Here is a 20,001-nt window from a genome sequence, read left to right on the forward strand (position 1 = left end):
TATTGTGAGACAATTGGTATGTTGGGAACTTTTGATTTGTCGTCTGCTACTTCAATCAATGATAAGTGAATTCTTTTGAATTAATGTATGTTCTTGTGCACAAACCAGAATGTTAATCAATTTATAAGATCAGGATGAATGTTTACTCTATGTGGGTGAATTAGCTGGTGTTTAGTTCTAATGTCTCCTGTAGAATTGAAACTAATTCAGTAAATATGTAACACATAGCTGCAGACAAGGTGGGATATTCTGTGTAACGATACTGCAAAGGCAATTGGTGCAGGGAACAACTGGTGATTCAAAAACCGCAAAATACGGATCCCTTAGCGTTGTTGGTGCAGGCGCTATGGAAGACTGGAACTGTACCACCTCCTCCAACCAGACCTACAGCAACACAGCAGAGTGATGACAGTGCTGCCAGCGGCCATGAAGATCACCAAGGCCCTCAACATTGATGCCAGTGGATCCTTCCAGGCAGAGCAGGCGACATTGCCAACATATCACAGTTTGCCATGCATCACTGCATCAAGGAGGTGACAGAGGCCCTTTATGTCATGAAAGGGGACTTCATAGTCTTCTCCCTTACGAGAGAGAAGCAGGAAGAGCAGGCACGTGGCTTTGCCAGGCTAGCAGGTTTCCCAATGGTGCAGAGTGCCATTGACTGCGTGTATGTGGCTCTGCAGGCCCCATACATTAACAGGAAGATGTAACACAACCGCATGGGCTGCCATTCCCTGAAGGTGCAATTGGTGTGCTAACATGCCCAGAACATCATGTTGGTGAATGCCCACTACGCTGGCAGATGCCATGAAGCTTTCATTCTGCGGCAGTCTACCATACCCGCATCTTTGAGCCACTGGTATCCGCAGCCATGCTGGTAGCAGTTTGAGTCTGCATGGCATCAAACTGGGCTTGCGTGGCAACAAGCTTGGATCTCATGGCCTCAGTCTGAGCCTCCACTGCAGCACTGAGATGTTGGCTGGCTTCTGCCTGTGTTGCAGTGGAAACTGAAACATTGGCCAACAGGTGTTGCATCATGGATGTGTCTGCAAGTGCTGTCATGGAGTTGGCCACCACTTCCAAGGTAGAAAGAATGGGCTCCAAGCTCTGCACAAAACTCTGTGCCAAGTTGGAGCCAGATTCCTCCATGCTCTTTGACAGTGACAACAGGCTCTGTGGCAAGTCTGTCAATGCACCCAATGTGTGCCCATCAACATCCTCCTGTACACTGCCCCATCAAAGTCCTCATCTGAGTCTTCTGCAGCTGAACTCATCTGTAACCCTGCTCTATGATGAGCTGGTACATGTGTGATCCTTTCCCCCTGCCATAGCTGCCACCTACTCATGCCCGGTGACTCACCATGTACTGATCTCCATTCGAAACTACCCACCAAAGTATGTACAGTGCCAGTATCAGAGCTGGTGGCATCAAGTGTCATATCAAGCAACGGTGCTCCTTCCTCAGACATCTTCTGTTGCTCATGCCTCTTAATTTTATATGAATTGTGTTTAATTGTATGCAGGTGGTGAGCATTAATTGGGGATTCACTTAAGCTTCTATACATATTCACAGACTGAAACTGTGGTTGTTGGGTTAGGAGGTGTATGCTTGTAATGTGTAACTCTGTAAATAAATATAAACATGTGTAAAGATTGGCTGCAGTTCTGTATTTCACCAATTTACTTTCTGGAATAGAACATGGTAGCAGAAGATAGTTGCCTAAAGGTGAAGGTTGGAAGCCCAGAAAATAAATTCAGACAGAATACTACAATCTTAGTAGCCATTGTGAAAAATGGGAGAAAGAAAATGTAAATTGTCAGGGTATGATTACCCTCTGATGTTCTCAGAGGCTGAATCTTATGAACAGTGGATGAATGAAGTGGATACGTGGACACGGGTTATGCCCCTACCAAAGAGCAAAGAAGGTATTGGTGTTATCATTTCCACTAGAAGTAAAATCAGAAGTAAACTATTTTGTGAGCTAGCTGCTCATCAGTTGGGTAGTGATGAAGGTTTGGACCTTCTATTCGAGTTCTTGGTGAAATTTACAAGAAAGATGATCTATTAAATGTCTATGAGGCATGATCGGACTTTGATAGATTTCAAGAAATAGATGGTAATTCCATTGAAGAATATATCATGAAGTTTAACAGATTGTATAACAGATTGATGAAATTCAATTTGAGGATCTCTGGATCAGCACGATCATTTAAATTGTTGCATTGTGCTAAGGTGTCTCCAATGGATAGGTTTCTTGTTTTACTGGTTTTCGCTTCTTGGAGAGGGAGATGCTGTTGAATCATATGTCTGCTGCCTTAAAAATTATTCCTAGGGCAACAGTCATTTCCTTCAGCCTTCGTGGAATGAATGGGACATTCTGCGGTGCCACAAAGAATAGAGGACTCACTGATTGCCGGATTTCAAAATGGTCCAAGATACTTGAGGCAGGTGTCAGTAGAATGGAAGGATTAAAGACAGGCAGAATGATAATGAAAGCACCTTTAGTAGATCTGGCTTTTACAGGAGAAGCCAAGATTGGAACAATAATAGGCAAATCCCAGGAATGCCCAAGGAACAGTTAATGGGTGCTTATGGTATAACTCAAAGTATCATTATGCGATGAGAGCAGAGAGACAGTGACCTTGAAATGGCACATGTGGCAGAGCATTCTGAGGAAGAGCATGAAGATGGTGATGATTTCAAACAAATTATACTGGTCACAAGGAGTTTAATCCTGTGATGAATGTGTTAGTCAAGGACTCATTTAACTGTGTAGTGCTAGATTGTGCTTGGACTTTGATAGAATGTGGAACAGTTTGGTTAAAATGTTACCTTGATTCATGAAGCGATTAGTAGTAGCAAGGTTAGAGAATATAAGAGTACAACTTGCTTTAGTTTTGATAATGACAACACATAGAGGTCACTATAGAGAGTTAATTCCATGTAAAATAGCTAAAGTAAGCCATTTTATAAGTACTAATTCTCTAGTGCGATACCTTTGCTGTTGAGTAAATCTTCTATGAAAAAAGCACAAATTAAACTTGACATGGAGCATAATAAGGCAATTATTTTGGGAAATTCAGTGACTCTGCAGTTTACCAAGTCAGAACATTATTGAATCCCTGTAACAAAACCTAATGTTTCTCATCAGACTGTTAGACAAATATTAATAGCATCAGGTGATAAGAATCAAGGAGAAAATAAATTGTCCTAAAGTTACATTGACAATTTACTCAGCCTACTTGGCAAACTCCTGCTAAAAGTTGTAGGTGTGGCTGATGAAAAGTATATGAAGCTAATAGAAGAGATTAGAGAGAAGTGTAAATTTTTTAAAAGTATAGGAGGGTGCTGCTGCGTCCTATTGTAAGCCTTCCATTGGCATGTGACTTTAATGAGGTAATTGCCATTTAAAGACAGAAATATTTTCATTCTACATTTTGTAGACTTGGTAACCAGATTTAGTCTTTCTACAATAATAATTAGTAAGGACAAAAGGGTTATTAATAGACAAAATCATGAGGAAATGGATAGGGACAAGAATTGGGGCATCAGCGAAGTTTCTAATTGATAAGTGAGGTGAATTTGCCAATGACAAGTTCAGAGACATGAACATCATGGTCATGAATATTGCAACTGAAAGTCCTTTCAACAATGGACACTGTGAAAAGAATCATGCGGTGATCAATGAAATACACCATAAAATTTTATCTGACCAACCAGACTGCAAGTTGACAACTGTCCTGGCAGTTTATGCAAAGATTTCACTTTATGGACGAAATCTCAAATTACCTTCTGTGCCGTGTGATAGTCCTCTTGCTCCAGAAGGTAGTACAATTAGTTCCATTTTGCTACACATTTGAATGCTTTATATGTCGAGAGACAGGCTTTCATCAAGGCTGAAGTCTCTGAGAAAATATGGAGAGCTCTGAGACTTCAGATAAGGCGATCCAAGACAGAATCTAATCCAGGAGATTTAGTGTGTTATAAAAGAGAGGGTCATAGGGAATGGAAAGGCCCTGGTAAGTTAATAGGTCATGATGGTAAGTATTTATCAAATATGGCAATAAAACACTTAAGGTTCTTTAATCACACTTAATCGGAATTAGTTACAAAATCTCAGACTCTGAGTGGCTGATAGAAGTAAACAAGCCACCTTGTACCTTAAGTGCTCATGTTTTGTGATAAAGATGGTAGATCAAGGGCTAGATAGTGGTAGTGTGAATGATCATGACATACAGGACAGAATTATTACTTTTAAAGGCCAATTGCCCAGAGTGGGCACTCGGGTGACATATATTCCAGAGGGATCTAGTGACTGGAGGGATGCAAGAATTGTGGAATGTACAGTAAAAGCTACTGCCAAGTTTAAATATTGGGCGAATGTTCAGGATGACGACCGAGAGGCGAGGTCCATGGACCGGCAGAATGGGTGAAAGAATGGAGTGCAAGTTCGAATAGTGGGTCTGAAAGTTACTCATTTCAGAAAACGATCGCGTACTGGTGAAAGAACCTCTGATAGTGTGGGAGGGAGGTCTTATAGTAATAGTCCTGAAAAACATCAAAGTTCAAGTAGAGGCCGTAGCTTAAATAGATTACACAATGAAATAAAAGCCACAGAACAGTCTTGGAACAGAGCTGGAACCAGAAATCCTCATGATCATGAAGTTTTGGGGCTTGCCAATAAACTTGAGGGTAAACTAATAAGAGAGACAAAACAAAGAGATTTAGATAGTTGGAAAGAGTTTGGAGTTTATTCTGAGGTACCAGATAAGGGACACCAGCTTTGTCACATCGCTGGATTTGTACTGAAAAAGTCTTTGCAGTTGGAACATATATGGCTAAAGTGAGGCTAGTTGCAAGGGGTTTTAAAGAGTGACTGGGCAATACAGATGTTACAGTGGACTCTCCCACAGCTGGAAAAGTAATCTTAAAAATCTTTTTAGCTCTTTTGGCCACATATCCATGGGAATGCAGATCAATCGACATAAAAGCTGCATTTCTGCAGGACAATACTTTTCAGGAAGAGGTGTTTCTAAAACTGCCCAAAGACACAGCAGAATCAGAAGGTGAACTATGGAACTAAACAAATACGTTTATGGCCTGAATGATGCTTCCAGGGTGTGGTATTTCTCAGTGAGATCTATTTTGCTGAAAATATGTTGTGTTCAACGAAAAGCAGATCCTGCAATGTTTTATTGGGATCATAAAGGAAAACTCTCAGACATCTTCATGACGCATGTTGATGATTTCTTATGAGGTCATATTTTGGAATTTGACAAATGTGTTACGAATAAGATGAGAATAGAATTTAAAATTGGGAGTCGGCTTGTGGGGCTCGTAATATATTGGTTTAGATATTAAGCAGAGTCCATCTGGAATAACTTTAAATCAGCAATCCTGTTTAGAGGGTGTTACTCCCATCCCTATTAATCATACTAAGTCATCACAGAAAGATGATGTTAGATATTAAAGAAGAGACAGAGCAATTCCAAAGCTTAATCAGTCAGTTGAACTGGTTGGGCATTCAAACTAGATGAGATTCCATTTTTAATGTATTGGAATTAAGTAATATGATGAAGCACCCTAAAGCAGAGAATGCTTTCAAGGCAAATAAAACATTTTTAAAAAAATTAAACGTCTTCTTCAGTTCCCATCCTCAGGTGGCTGAAAGAACATGGAATTTGTCATTTTTACTGATGCTCCATATGCTAATCTTGATGGGTATTTGTGTGCAGCTAGTTTCATAATATTTCTTACGGGTGAAAATAGGAAATGTTGTTCTTTAGCTTGGGAAGTTAAGATATAAAAAGGGTTGGTACTTTTGGAGGCACTGGATTTGGGATTCTATTTGTCAAATATTTGATGAGATTCTGTACAGGGATGTACTGAAGATAGTATACCCATTACATGTTATGTAGATAATCATTCATTGTGGGATAATGTACACCCAAATTAAATGGGCGAATGCAAGTCATCAACTGTCTGATTGCTTTACTAAGAGAAATGTATGTAGGAAGAAATTGTTAGGTCCTAGAGCAGCGGTGACTCAATGTAATGCTTTTTACAGAATATGGGGGTTTTTAGAACCATAGAACCAAAGAAAAAGTACAGCACAGAAGGAGGCCATTCAGCCCATTGTGTCTGAGCTGGCCGAATAAACTATTCGCCCAAACTAATCCCACCTTACAGCACCTGGTCTATAGCCCCACAGGTTACAGCACCTCAGGTACATGTTCAGGTACATGTTCAGGTACCTGTAAAAGAATTGAGGTCTCTGCCTCCACCACCATTCCTGGCAGCGAGTTCCAGCCACCCCCCACCCTCTGGGCGAAAAAGATTTCCCCTCATGTCCCTTCTAATCTTTCTACCGATCACCTTAAATCTGTGCCCCCTGATAACTGACTTCCCTGCCAGGGGAAACAGGTCCTTCCTGTCTACTCTATCTAGGCCCTTCATAATTTTGTACACCTCAATCAAGTCACCCGCAGCTAGGATCAAGCGAGTCCCTCGAGGAGTATAGGGGATGTAGGACTACACTTAAGAAGGAAATTAGGAGGGCTAAAAGGGGCCATGAGATTTCCCTGGCAGATAAGATAAAGGAGAATCCTAAAAGATTCTATAAGTATATTAAGAGTAAAAGGGTAGCTCGGGAAAGAGTAGGTTCCCTTAAGGATCAGTGTGGTAATCTATGTGTGGAGCCATGGGAAACTGGTGAGGTCTTAAATGAATACTTCTCGTCTGTATTTACCGTGGAGAAGTTCATGGAAGCTAATGAGTTCAAGAGAAGGAACAACGATATCCTGGAGCATATCAACATTACAAAGGGGGAGGTGTTGGAGGTTTTGAAGCGCATTAAGGTGGATAAATTCCCAGGGCCTGACCAGGTGTATCCTAGGATGCTATGGGAAGCAAGATGGAGATTGCTGGGGCCCTGGCAGTGATTTTTGTATCATCGTTAGCCACGGGTGAGGTACCAGAAGACTGGAGGATAGCTAATGCTGTGCCTTCATTTAAGAAGGGCAGCAGGGATAAGCCAGGGAACTACAGGCTGGTGAGCCTTACATCAGTGGTGGGAAAGTTATCAGAAGGGATTCTGAGAGACAGGATTTATATGCATTTGGAAAGGCATGGTCTGATTAGGGATAGTCAACATGGCTTTGTGCGTGGGAAATTATGTCTCACGAATTTGATTGAGTTTTTCAAGGAAGTGACCAAGAGGATTGACGAGGGCAGGGCGATGGACGTTGTCTACATGACAAGGTCCCGCATGATAGGCTGGTCCAGAAGCTTCGAACACATGGGATCCAGGGTGAGTTAGCCAATTGGATACAAAATTGGCTTGGTGATAGGAGGCAGAGGGTGGTAGTGGAGGGTTGTTTTTCAGATTGGAGGCCAGTGACCAGTGGTGTGCCGCAGGGATCGATGCTGGGCCCTCTGTTGTTTGTCATATATATAAATGACTTGGATGTGAATGTAGGGGGCATGATTAGTAAGTTTGCAGATGACACCAAAATTGGTGGTATAGTGGACAGTGAAGAAGGTTGTCTAAGGTTACAACAGGATATAGATAAACTGGGAAAGTGGGCAAGGGATTGGCAAATGGAATTTAATGCAGACAAGTGCGAAGTGATGCATTTTGGGAAGTTAAACCAGGGCAGGACATATAAAGTGAATGGCAGGGTCCTGGGGAGTGTTGTTGAGGAGAAAGACCTTGGGGTGCAAGTACATAGTACCCTGAAAGTGGCAACACAGGTGGACAGGGTGGTGAAGAAGGCTTATGGTATGCTTGCCTTCATCGGCCGAGGCATTGAGTACAAGAGTTGGGACGTCATGTTACAGTTGTACAGAACGTTGGTTAGGCCGCATTTGGAGTACTGTGTGCAGGTCTGGTCGCTGCACTACAGGAAAGATGTGATTAAGCTAGAGAGGGTGCAGAAAAGATTCACAAGGATGTTGCCTGGTTTCGAGGGCTTACATTATAAAGAAAGATTGGATTGGCTGGGTCTGTTTTCCCTGGAGCGAAGGAGGCTGAGAGGGGACATGATAGAGGTATATAAAATTATCAGAGGCATAAATAGGGTAAATAGCCAGAGTCTGTTTCCCATGGCAGGGGTGACTAAAACTAGAGGGCATAGATTTCAGGTGAGAGGGAGGAGGTTTAAAGGGGATCAAAGGGGTAAATTTTTCACACAAAGAATACTGAGTATCTGGAATGAGCTGCCTGAGGAGGTGGTGGAGGCAAGAACAGTAGCGACATTTAAGAGGCATCTGGACAGGTACTTGCATGAGCAAGGCATAGAGGGATATGGAATTAATGCAGGCAGGTGGGATTAGTACAGATAGGCATTATGGTCGGCATGGATGCGGTGGGCCGAAGGGCCTGTTTCTATGCTGTACGACTCTATGACTCTATGATACCCCTCAGCCTCCTCAGTTCCAGGGAAAACAAACCTAGCTTATCCAATCTTTCCTCTTGCTGCAACCTTCAAGCCCTGTACTCTCTCCAGAGCAATTATGTCCTTCCTGTAATGTGGTGACCAGAACTGCAAGCAATACTCCAGCTGTGACCTAACCAACGCTCTATACAGTTCCAGCATCACATCCTTGCTTTTGTACTCTATACCTCGGCCAGTTAAGGAAAGCAATCCATATGCCTTCTTCACCACTCTATCCACCTGTCATGCCACCATCAGGGACCTGTGGACATGCACTCCAAGGTCTCTCACTTCTTCTAGCCCTCTCAATAACCTCCCATTTATTGTATATTCCCTCGCTTTATTTGCCCTCCCCAAATGCAATACCTCACACTTCTCTGGATTGAATTCCATTTGTCACTTTTCTGCCCACTCAACCAAAACATTGATATCATTCTGGAGTCCACAGCTTTCCTCCTCACTTTTAACAACATGGCCAATTTTTGTGTCATCAGCAAATTTCCCAATCATGCCACCCACATTTCAGTCCAAATCATTAATCTTTACCCACAAACAGCAAGGGACCCAACACTGAGCCCTGTGGAGCACTACTGGAAACCGCTTTCCATTCACAAAAACATTCGTCGACTACTACCCTTTGTTTCCTGTCGCTGAGCCAATTCTGGATCCAACCTGTCCCTTTCCCCTGTATCCCATGGGCTTTCATTTTACTGACCAGTCTGCCATGCGGGACCTTGTCAAATGCCTTACTAAAATCCATGTAAACCACATCCACGACACTAGCCTCATCAATCCTCCCTGTCACTTCTTCAAAAAACTCAATCAGATTAGTAAGACATGACCTTCCACTAACTAATCCATGTTGACTATCCCTGATTAATCCAGTTTATCCTGTCCCTCAGAATAGATTCTAACAATTTACCCACCACTCAGATCAGACTTACTGGCCGCTAATTACCTGGTTTATCCCTCGCACCCTTTTTAAACAATGGTACAACATTCGTAGACCTCCAATCATCTGGTATCTGCCCTGTATCTAGTGAGGATTTGAAGATGACCCTCAGCCCATCTGCTATTTCCTCCCTGGCTTCCTTTAACAACCAGATGTTTTGATTTAATTTGTTTAGAAATTGTGGTTGTGAATATTAACTCTAATTTTTATTTAAGGCAAGAGAATGGAATTTGTTAATTGTGTTATGCCAATGTGTTTTGTTGAATGATTTTCTTTGGTGCACTGGCTGGAGATCTGAGTATGTCATTTAAAAAAAAAAGACATTTTAAAAAGACAAGCTGCCAGCAAAGTCATCCTTTCGGCTTAAGATGATCACCGAATTTGCAGCACTGCAATGCTTGTGAGGAGAGAGAGGAAATGTCTGCATTTCCCAGCAAGAACCAAGACCCAGGAGGTTTAAACGAGCTACCTGTTCTCTCAGCAAGCAGAGAAATACTGCTAACTGCTATGTTTGAATGACTGAGTGACTGTCATGTGACAAGCCCTCTCCATCTGTGGTTTAAGCTGGTGTTTTTCTCTGCAGCAAAGGAGAAGCAACTGGACTCTGACATGAGCAGACCCTAAGTGGGGGACTGTCTCTCTCTCTCTCCATTCCAGCTTGAAAGTTTTTAAATCCTGCTGTTGACTGACCACCTTTGCATTCTCTGGCTACAATCAGAAACCCCGTTGGAGGAAATCAGCTGCAACACTATCCCCAAAGAGATCAACTAGACCAGTCATCTACCTCTTCAAACTAAAAGCCTCAGAACCACTGAATTCTGCTAGAAGCCAGCTGAATCACCAAACCTCACAGACTGTATACCTTTTTTATGGACTCTTACTGAACCAATCTACCTTTCCCCACCCTGTAACCTATTTGTGTGTGTGTAAACCTCTAGTGTGTGTGTGTGAGTATGAAAGTTGATGGCGTGTTTATTATTTTTATTAGTTCAGCTTAGGTACAATAAAGTTAACCCCTTTCTTTGTTAAGAAAACATGTCCGATTGGCTCTTGTTATGATCATAGCAAGTAAGTAATCAAAAACCAAATGAATTGGCCAGTACATCCACTTTAAGAAAGAATTAAACCTCTTGTGGTCAAACAAGGAGAGAGAAAAGAGGGAAACCCTTTGACCCCTCCTCACTTGACCATATCAATTGTATATTAGTTGTGTTTAATTGTATTCAGGTGGTGTGCATTAACTGGAGATTCATTTGAGCCCTTATAAATAAACACCAACTAAACTGTGGTTTGTTGCGTTGAGAGGTGTATACTTGTAATGTGTAATTTTGTAAGTAAATATAGAAGTGTTTAAAGATTGGCTCCAGTTCTACCCTTCACCAACTGGCTTTCTGGAATAGAACAATGCCCTTCATGGTGAGGCTACACTGGCTGACTAGGCAGCAGTTCTTCAGTATCTGAGGGCATAAATGCAGAAGCGAATGGTTACGGTGGAAAGCAAGAGGTCTATGGTCACCCCATCTGCAGCTTGCACTTTCTACCTGATAGCGGAAATAGGGTGAGGTGGGATTTGTAAAGGGCATCATCCTAAATGTTCTCATTGGCACTGAATGCAAAGGCCTCATTCATTCCGGCCCATAATGCAAAGCACCATCTCCTCCAAGAAGCTCATAAGATGCAGGAGTGCCTGCATACCAACCCCCCACCCCCAACCCTCTCCACCAGTTCTCTGCTGCTCCCTCCTGTTATGTGTGACTTTGTCCTTCAAGAGAGAGGGGAAAGTGTCAGTGAGTTTGTTGTAATGTGTTTGGGTGATGTGCCTGCCATAGCTGAATAACTGGAAGTATGTGGAAGCTGCAAGATGTGAGTTAAAGCTGGTTGTATTGTTGAGTGTGAGAAAATGAGGTGGCGCATCTGAAAGGCATGAGTTTGATTGCTTAGTGATGGAGCTGTGGTGCATTGTGCAGCATGAGAGGCTGGTGGTGTAGGGGTAGGAGATGTCATTTAAAAATGTATTCACTGACCTTGAGCACTTGTGAAGTCATTGATCTTTTTCCCAGAACCTCAGCCAGGTCCTTGGGGTCACATTCCAGAAATTGACCACCATGCCCTTTTCAGGGTATGCCTCAAGGGCCTCCTGGCCCCTTGTGAGAATATGAGTGCCCTCCTCGTGATCTTCTGGAATAAGGCCTCCAGTGCAGAGAATATCAGAGAACGTGGGAGCCCTGTCTCTGGCCTGTTCCTCCATTGGCAGTCTTGTTCCTTCTATCAAAGACTTTCTGACACAGTTTCACCAGCTGCTGTAGCCTGAGTGCTCCTCCCATTTAACAAGTGCAGGGCTGCCTTTAGGAAGCGTAGGCTAGCCATGCACACAGCTGAGCACACTGCTGAGTGTGTGTCAGTCAGCAGTGCATTCCACATTGGGCTGAACGCTACGATCATGTTGATGAATAGGCAGCACAATGTTTGTATGTTCCTTGCCTCAGCCCGTCCGAGCATGGGGTAATTGCGCATCATGATCCTTACACTCACTAACGTGCCTAATTGAAATCTTTCCCCATCATGAGTTGAGTGCAGGATCAATCTTCCTTCCTATGGGCAAATAGCCTACGATTAAATACTCACTGCCTGAGCTTGCACTTAGAGTAAGGGTGAGGCACTGAGGCATGATTGAATAGTTTGGAAGACTCTCCTCAAACAGATTTTCCTCTCTCCTCCTGAAGATGTCCAAGTCAGCCAATCAAACTTCCTTCTGAGGAAGCCTTTGTGCCCAACTTAACTTCCCTTGTTGAGAGTTCAGCATCTTGAAGCTGTAGCTACAAGCTGCCTTCGCCAAAAATAAGTGGAGTCGATGGAGAATAATATTAGGTGAGTGTAAAACCAGCCAGCAAGTTTGGTTAAAATAACCTCCATTGTGTCTAGCAGCATGAGGGAATTGAATTAACATCATTGAGGAGAACTCAGTAATCCTGTTATTTCAACCATTTATGTTAATTCAATCTGCCACATGGTCAGGTTCAGCACCTTCCCTGAGCCAATTCCTTTGACTCTTTAATCAGCATTCGCTGCTTCAGCAGAATCAGACAAAAAAAAACTAACATTAAACACCATTTTTCTGAACAATTTGTATCAGAAGTGCTACTCTTGAAACAACTTTAACTTGTATTGAATGGACACTGACCACAAATGACCATGGAAGTGTCCTGAAGGGCCGAATGGCCTACCCCTGTTCCTATTTTCTATGTCAGTATTACCCTTATTAAACACAGTGGTGGTAAATTGCCAAAGGGATTTACTGGTTCATGCACAATAATTTCAAGACAAGAGCTGCAGAAACTCTGGGGAAATAGCCAAATCTTTATGCCATTTTTCCATGGTTGCCACAGGTGTTTGGCTAAAGTTGCACTGATCAAGCAAGAGAATCCCCACAGAAATTCACCTCCTCCTAGCGAGTTTGCATACATCAGGGGTGGGGTACTGGTTGCTCTACCAGATGGTGCTAAGACTAAATCACAGTCTTGACTGAAGTTTGTATTCACAAGTTCATAAAATAAATGAAGGTGGCCATTCTACCCATATTAATTCATCTGCGCAGAGCAATCTTAATGTGTCCCCATCCCCAATACCCTCATCATATCATCCATTGTTTCTGAAAGAATGCCAGGGTTTTTGCTCCCATTATAGGTGGTCTGATTAGCAAGTTTTCAGACGACACTAAGATTGGTGGAGTAGCAGATAGTGAAGGGGACTGTCAGAGAATACAGCAGAATATAAATAGATTGGAGAGTTGGGCAGAAAAATGGCAGATGGAGTTCAATCAGGGCAAATGCGAAGTGATGCATTTTGGAAGATCCAATTCAAGGGTGAATTATACAGTAAATGGAAAAGTCCTGGGGAAAATTGATGTACAGAGAGATTTGGGTGTTCAGGTCCATTGTTCCCTGAAGGTGGCAACGCAGGTCAATAGAGTGGTCAAGAAGGCATACGGCATGCTTTCCTTCATCGGACGGGGTATTGAGTACAAGGGTTGGCAGGTCATGTTACAGTTGTATAAGACTTTGGTTCGGCCACATTTGGAATACTGCGTGCAGTTCTGGTCGCCACATTACCAAAAGGATGTAGATGCTTTGGAGAGGGTGCAGAGGAGGTTCACCAGAATGTTGCCTGGTATGGAGGGCGCTAGCTTTGAAGAGAGGTTGAGCAGATTAGGATTATTTTCATTAGAAAGACGGAGGTTGAGGGGGGACCTGATTGAGGTGTACAAAATCATGAGAGGTATAGACAGGGTGGATAGCAAGAAGCTTTTTCCCAGAGTGGGGGATTCAATTACTAGGGGTCACGAGTTCAAAGTGAGAGGGGAAAAGTTTAGGGGGGATATGCGTGGAAAGTTCTTTACGCAGAGGGTGGTGGGTGCCTGGAACGCGTTGCCAGCGGAGGTGGTAGACGCGGGCACGATAGCGTCTTTTAAGATGTATCTAGACAGATACATGAATGGGCAGGAAGCAAAGAGATACAGACCCTTAGAAAATAGGCGACATGTTTAGATAGAGGATCTGGATCGGCGCAGGCTTGGAGGGCCGAAGGGCCTGTTCCTGTGCTGTAATTTTCTTTGTTCTTTTTGTTCTATTACTTTATCTGGAAGCTTATTCTACAAATTGATCATTTTTTGTCTGAAGAAGAATTTCTGAATACTTGTTGTTTTCTACTTTCCAGCCATTTTGTTTATCCATTCCCAAGATTCTCTTGAATCCTCACAATTTTGAGTTTAATTAATAACCTTTCACGTGGAAGTTTATCAAAATGTTACCTTGTCCAGGAGATTGCGTGGCTGCCTCAGGCATCCTGATTGCATCGGGCAGACTAGATGGTCTTTTCCTGCCTGTCATTTTCCTATGTTTGTAAAAATGTCTTGGAAGTCAAGATACATCACTTTATGTTTACCACACTTGCTTGGGATGTCACTTCCTCAAAGAAGTAGAGGAGGTTGTCAAATGAGATCTTCTTTCATCAATCAGGATCTTCCAATTCTGGCATCTTGAGCATCCTGACTTCCTTCATTCCACCATTGGCAGCAATGCCTTCAGCTGCCTAGTCCCTAAACTCTATAGTTCCCTCCCTAAATCTCTTTACCTCTCTACCTCTCTCTCCTCCTTTAAGTTGCTCCTTGAAACCTACATCTTTGACCAAGCTTTTGGTCACTTGTGCTAATGTCTCTTGAAGTGACTCAGTGTCACATTTTGTCTGGTGGCTCTCCTGTGAGGTCCCCAGGGATGTTTTACTATATTAAAGGTGTTATATAAATGCAAGTGGTTGTTTGATCCATCAGTATCCTCCCTTTATGAATTCATGCTGGCTGTGGCTAGCTAGATTTTTTACATGCTTTTCATTAATTTTCCAAAAACAGCCACCAGACCAGCCACTGGAGAACTTCATCTCAATAGGAAAGGAACAGTAAAGGGTTTAACTACCACAACCAAGTGTGACCTGCATTCCAGCTACAAATATAAAAATCAACCATCCATGTGACCAGTGGTTGGTGGAGTGGAACACCAATCTGTGTTATAATTCCTCTTTTGTCTTTTGGGCTGATCTGGATTTGGAAAAATTTGCCAATATCAGTCATCTGGGAAGAGAGGTGACATTATTTAAACACACCCCCATTCAGAGGAAAGTGCAAAGGGAGTGTAGGCTAAGACCATGTGTATGAGTAGCCTGGTGTAATGAGTGGGGTACATATGTCAACAATTTAAAGAAAACAAATCTTGGATATAGATCATTGTGAACACACTAAAGGACAATCACAAGCCTGTTCTTTCTAAGTGTGTTCATAATTTCGCTGTAATCAGCATGCAGTAGAAGTCTAAGCCTACTAATATCCTTTATTCACTATAGAGAGGAGGATTTTTTTTATTCATTTGTAGGATATGGGCGTCGCTAGCCCAATTAGGGACTTTTGGCACAGATTTTCTGATTGATGTTAGTTAATGCAATAATACAATAATTTAAGTTTACATGTCAAACGTTTCTATTAATAATACTGATGTCTGTTTTTTTTTTCATTTTCAGGTGCACCCTTTTGGTGCCTGCTAGATATTGTTCCAATTAAGAATGAAAAAGGAGAGGTCGTGCTGTTCCTGGCTTCACATAAGGATATTACTGATAGCAAGAACAAGCTGTCACCAGACAGCACAAAAGATCTAGGTAAAGAATGTTTTTGGTAAAGATACATTGGTTTATTTGCAAAACACTGAACCTGTAATACAGCAAATACTTCACTGTCCCAGTCCATTGTACTAGGTTTATTTGCTTAAAGGAGCTTGAGACTCAAACAATGGTTAGTATAGAATAATTATCACCAACAATTGTTTTAATGGATGTTAAATGGTTGCCATCTAAAGCATCAGGAAGTTAAACTGTCTGTCAGCAGTACACACAGTTTCCGTAATAAAACAGGGGAACCAGGCAGTAATACGTTGCGAGGAACCAGATATAATAGGAATTGCTGAGACATGGCACAGAAAAATCGGGATTGAGAATTAAACATTACAAGATATAACGTATTTACAAAATATAAAGAGAGGAAAAGGGGAGGTGGAGTACCTGAACTTAGTAGAAATAACATAATGACAGTAAAAAAAAGCAACAGTTATCAGTAAGACAGCAATAGAATCTATGTGGATAAAGATAAAAGATAATAAAGTATCAATCACATGAATAGAGGTAGTCTACAGACCACCTAATCGTGGAAGGGAGGTGGAGGAAGAAATTGCAGACAGATTAGGGTAATGAATAACAAACTGTTAAGATCAAGGTGGAAGGAGTGCACTGTTTATTCTAGTCCCACTTCTCCACAGGTCACAACATATATTTTAAATTTTCCCACTTATAATACAATCAATCATATAATGTATTTTTCCTAGAATAGAACATACTAACCAGGCTTCTTTAATGAACAACAAAATTATCAGTTTATTATGGAAGTCTTAACTAGTAATGAAGTAAAGCATAAACACATTGATTTAAATTTTAAAGCCCCTTTTGACCTTAGAGAGAGAGACACACACACACACACACACACACAGACACATGTTAACCGGAAATTTTAAAGGGATTGTTTAAAAATTCAAAGCTCTGTTACAGACGAAAAAAAACACTTGGGCTGATTACTTGCTCATTTTTGAAGAAAACAGAAGATGAGATACGTTGTTCCAAAACTGACATACAGGGCTAAAATTAACACCACCCCGACGAGCGGAGGGATGGCGTAAAATGGAGCCGGAGGCTCTTAGAGCCCTTCCCAACCCGTTACCACCTCCACCACCACATTGCGCAGGGCGGCGATGGCGAAAAACGGCCCTTCCAATCAAGGCCCTTAAGTGGCCACTTAACAGCGTGGCAAGCGGGCATCCTGGACACAAAAGAAGCTGCCTGACAAAACCAGGTGGCTCTCAAACATCCCGGGGGGTGCCTTCATGATCGGGCACACTGTGCCCCCCCAACCAACCCCCAACCAACCACCCTTGCCTCGCCGGGGACCGACCGATTACCCCCGGCAAGGCAACCAAAACTTACCTGCCGTCCAGGCTCCACAGCATCATGACTTCTAGCTGGGCTGTAGTCCCAGCAGTGGGCACCGTTCCCTGTGGCGCTGCTGAGTCTGGGAGCTGCCAGCCCACTGATTGGCGAAAGGAGAGGTCATGCTGTTCCTGGCTTCACATAAGGATATCACTGATAGCAAGAACAAGTTGGGTCGGATCCCCAGGCGAGGCAGAAGTGGGTTTGCCACCGACTTTTCAGCCAGTGGCCGGCTCCCGTCCGCCTAGGATAAAATCCCAGCCACAGTCTATCCTCTGCATACACGTTGTTACAACCAAGGCGGGAGCAATGCACCATCAATTCAGTCCCATCACTCCACAGGTCGCAACATATCATTAAAGATTTCCACCCAACCAGAAAACAACCAAATTAAACACTCTAGTAACCCATGGAATAAAATAGACCAAATCAGGTATCTTCAGACAACAATAAACTATATATTAAAAAACTAAATCTTAAACACTATTAAGATAAACCTATATCTAAAGACCTTAGAACTTTTTATTTTAATCCAACTCCCCCATTCACACACATACATTCAAAACTAACAGTTAACCAGTTTTTAAAGTGTTTTAAAAATTAGCTGTTTCTTAAGAATAAATAAATAAGTAAGTCTTTGTGGGTTATGTTCCTGATGGATGAAGTATCCTAGTGTGAAAATAATCAAATGCCTCTCAAAGTCTTCACATGGATTTGATGAAACAGTCTGTTCTTGATAGGTATTCAAACTTTTCGGCTGCAGCAGGCATCAAACAGTTCTTTGAACAAGGAATATAGCAATGGGTCCACTCAGATTTTAAAAGCAACAGTCTCTCAGTCGAAACTTTACTCCAAATGGTCTTTTCAAGGGTTTTTTTTCTCCTCAGACAATTATCTAGGCCTGTAGCTCATTGTAGAATTTCTGCTGAGCAATAGACAGCTCTTTTCCTCATCAGCACGCTTTACTGGTGAGTCTCTCCAAAACTAATTCGGACCTTTTTTTGCCAGTTTTACACACAGTCAAATGGAAACATTACACCATGTGACCCCTCTCTCCTGCTGTGGCCTAGGGACAGATGCAGCTGGCACCCTGTGCTCAGCCTTAAAGGCACACTGTTCTCAAACAGAGTCTTAAAGGCACACACTGTTTAAAGCTGAGGAGAAAATAAAAACAAGCCCGTGACAATGTAGACAGGTCACTGGGATCTTTTAAAACAGTTCTTTTCAGGCAGTGTTGAGAAGTAATTTAGCAGGCTTTCTTCCAAGGTAAGAGATGAGATGAATTGGCACAGTAGACTTCTCAGGGTCTTTTAGAGATGCTGGAAAGTGAACTGGGTTATGTTCTTCTCTCCTTCCTTCACTTCTTCAGCAGCAGACTAACTTTACCAGCCATTCACTCCAGAAGGTAAACGACACTGACACTCCAACCAAAAGCTTGTGAGTCTGTTGTCCTCTCAGGTGCAATCTGCTGCTCCCTGGGTTTGTCCAATCAAGGGGCACGTGACTGACTTCTCTGCCCACATCTACCCCTGTTACCAGGGTTTCAGTTCTATTTTTAAATTGAGTCATGTGACAACCAGTATACATTGTTGCCAAACTACTTCTTTCAGTGCCCTCTTAATTATCCTCTTGAAAGAAAAACTGGTTCAACATTTATTCAGTTTGACTATGAATTCCTCAAAAAATGTTTTAACAATTTGACAGAATCACTTTCATAACACCTCCACCCTTGGAGGATTAAAACACCATTTTTAGAAACATAGAAACATAGAAAATAGGAGCAGAAGTAAGCCATTCGGCCTTTTGAGCCTGCTCCGCCATTCATTATGATCACGGCTGATCATCCAACTCAGTAGCCTGTTCCCACTTTCGCCCAATACCCTTTGATCCCTTTAGACCCAAGAGCTATATCTAACTCCTTCTTGAAAACATACAATGTTTTGGCCTCAACTGCTTTCTGTGGTAGCAAATTCCACAGGCTCACCACTCTCTGGGTGAAGAAATTTCTCCTCATCTCAGTCCTGAAAAGTTTACCTCATATCCTTAGACTATGACCCCTGGTTCTGGACTCCCCCACCATCGGGAACATCCTTCCTGCATCTACCCTGCCAAGTCCTGTTAGAATTTTAAATGTGTTTCATTACAAAATGTGGGAAAAATAGAAGATAAAAAATTTTAAAACCCATTTAACACTCATACTCATTCATTCTTTTCTTGTAGTTAATTCAATTCTGCTCTGTACCCGCCTTCCTTCAGAGAACTCGAACAAAGTTAGATTCTTGATAAAGCATCTGCAATAACATTATTTTTGCCCGCAATGTGGATAATCTTTAAGTGATAAGATTGTAATAATAAAATTCATTGGAATAGTTTGGCATTCTAGTTTTTAAATTTGTCCACCAAATCAGCCAATTGCAACCTTCCGAACAAAGCCCCCCCAGCTGTTCCAGGCGAGGAATTGGGTAGGAGCCTGTCTTTGTTACTGCGTTAACGTTTCTGTAGTAATGCAGAGTCTGGTTGAAACATCAGGTTTAGGCACTAATACTACTGGTAAATTCCAGCTGCTTTGACTGGGTTAGGTGATTTTCCAGCATGTATTGGATTTCTGCTTTTACCTGGGCCTGTTTCTCTAGACTTAAGCGATAAGGATGCTGTTTTATAGGAGAGGATTCCCCTACACCTACATCATGTGTGGCCAAGGTTGTACATCCTGGCTTATCCCTACAGACTGTTTTAAATGCTGTGAGTAGCCTTATTAGGTCTTCTCGTTGTCCTGCATCTAAATATGAAAGCATTGAGTCCAATCTCCCCAGCAATTCAGTATTAGCTAACTGGATAGTAGGAGGTTCAGTTTGAGAATTGTCTCAGCCTCCTTCTGCCTCATCCTCACTATCCCTTTCATCCTTCACTGTTCCTACTACCTGACATACCTGTGCTTGCTTATCCTCCTCCCAGCAATAATATTGTTTCAATATATTGATATGAGACAGCCAATTCTTTTTCCAGCGATCTGGGGTGTCAATCAAATTTTTTACTTC

The 20,001-nt window shown here is 42.2% G+C and overlaps 1 protein-coding gene across 1 annotated transcript in view; it reads left to right on the plus strand.

The window, feature by feature from the left end:
• Window positions 1–20,001, plus strand: part of kcnh3 (potassium voltage-gated channel, subfamily H (eag-related), member 3) — an 868,694-nt gene that overhangs the window by 421,154 nt on the left and 427,539 nt on the right. Inside the window, exon 3 of the mRNA XM_068035730.1 lies at window positions 15,455–15,589. Coding sequence (XP_067891831.1) covers window positions 15,455–15,589 — 135 coding nt within the window. The remainder of the gene's footprint in view (window positions 1–15,454; window positions 15,590–20,001) is intronic.

This window comes from Heterodontus francisci, chromosome 7, assembly GCF_036365525.1.
Source record: "Heterodontus francisci isolate sHetFra1 chromosome 7, sHetFra1.hap1, whole genome shotgun sequence".
Lineage (NCBI taxonomy): Eukaryota > Metazoa > Chordata > Chondrichthyes > Heterodontiformes > Heterodontidae > Heterodontus > Heterodontus francisci.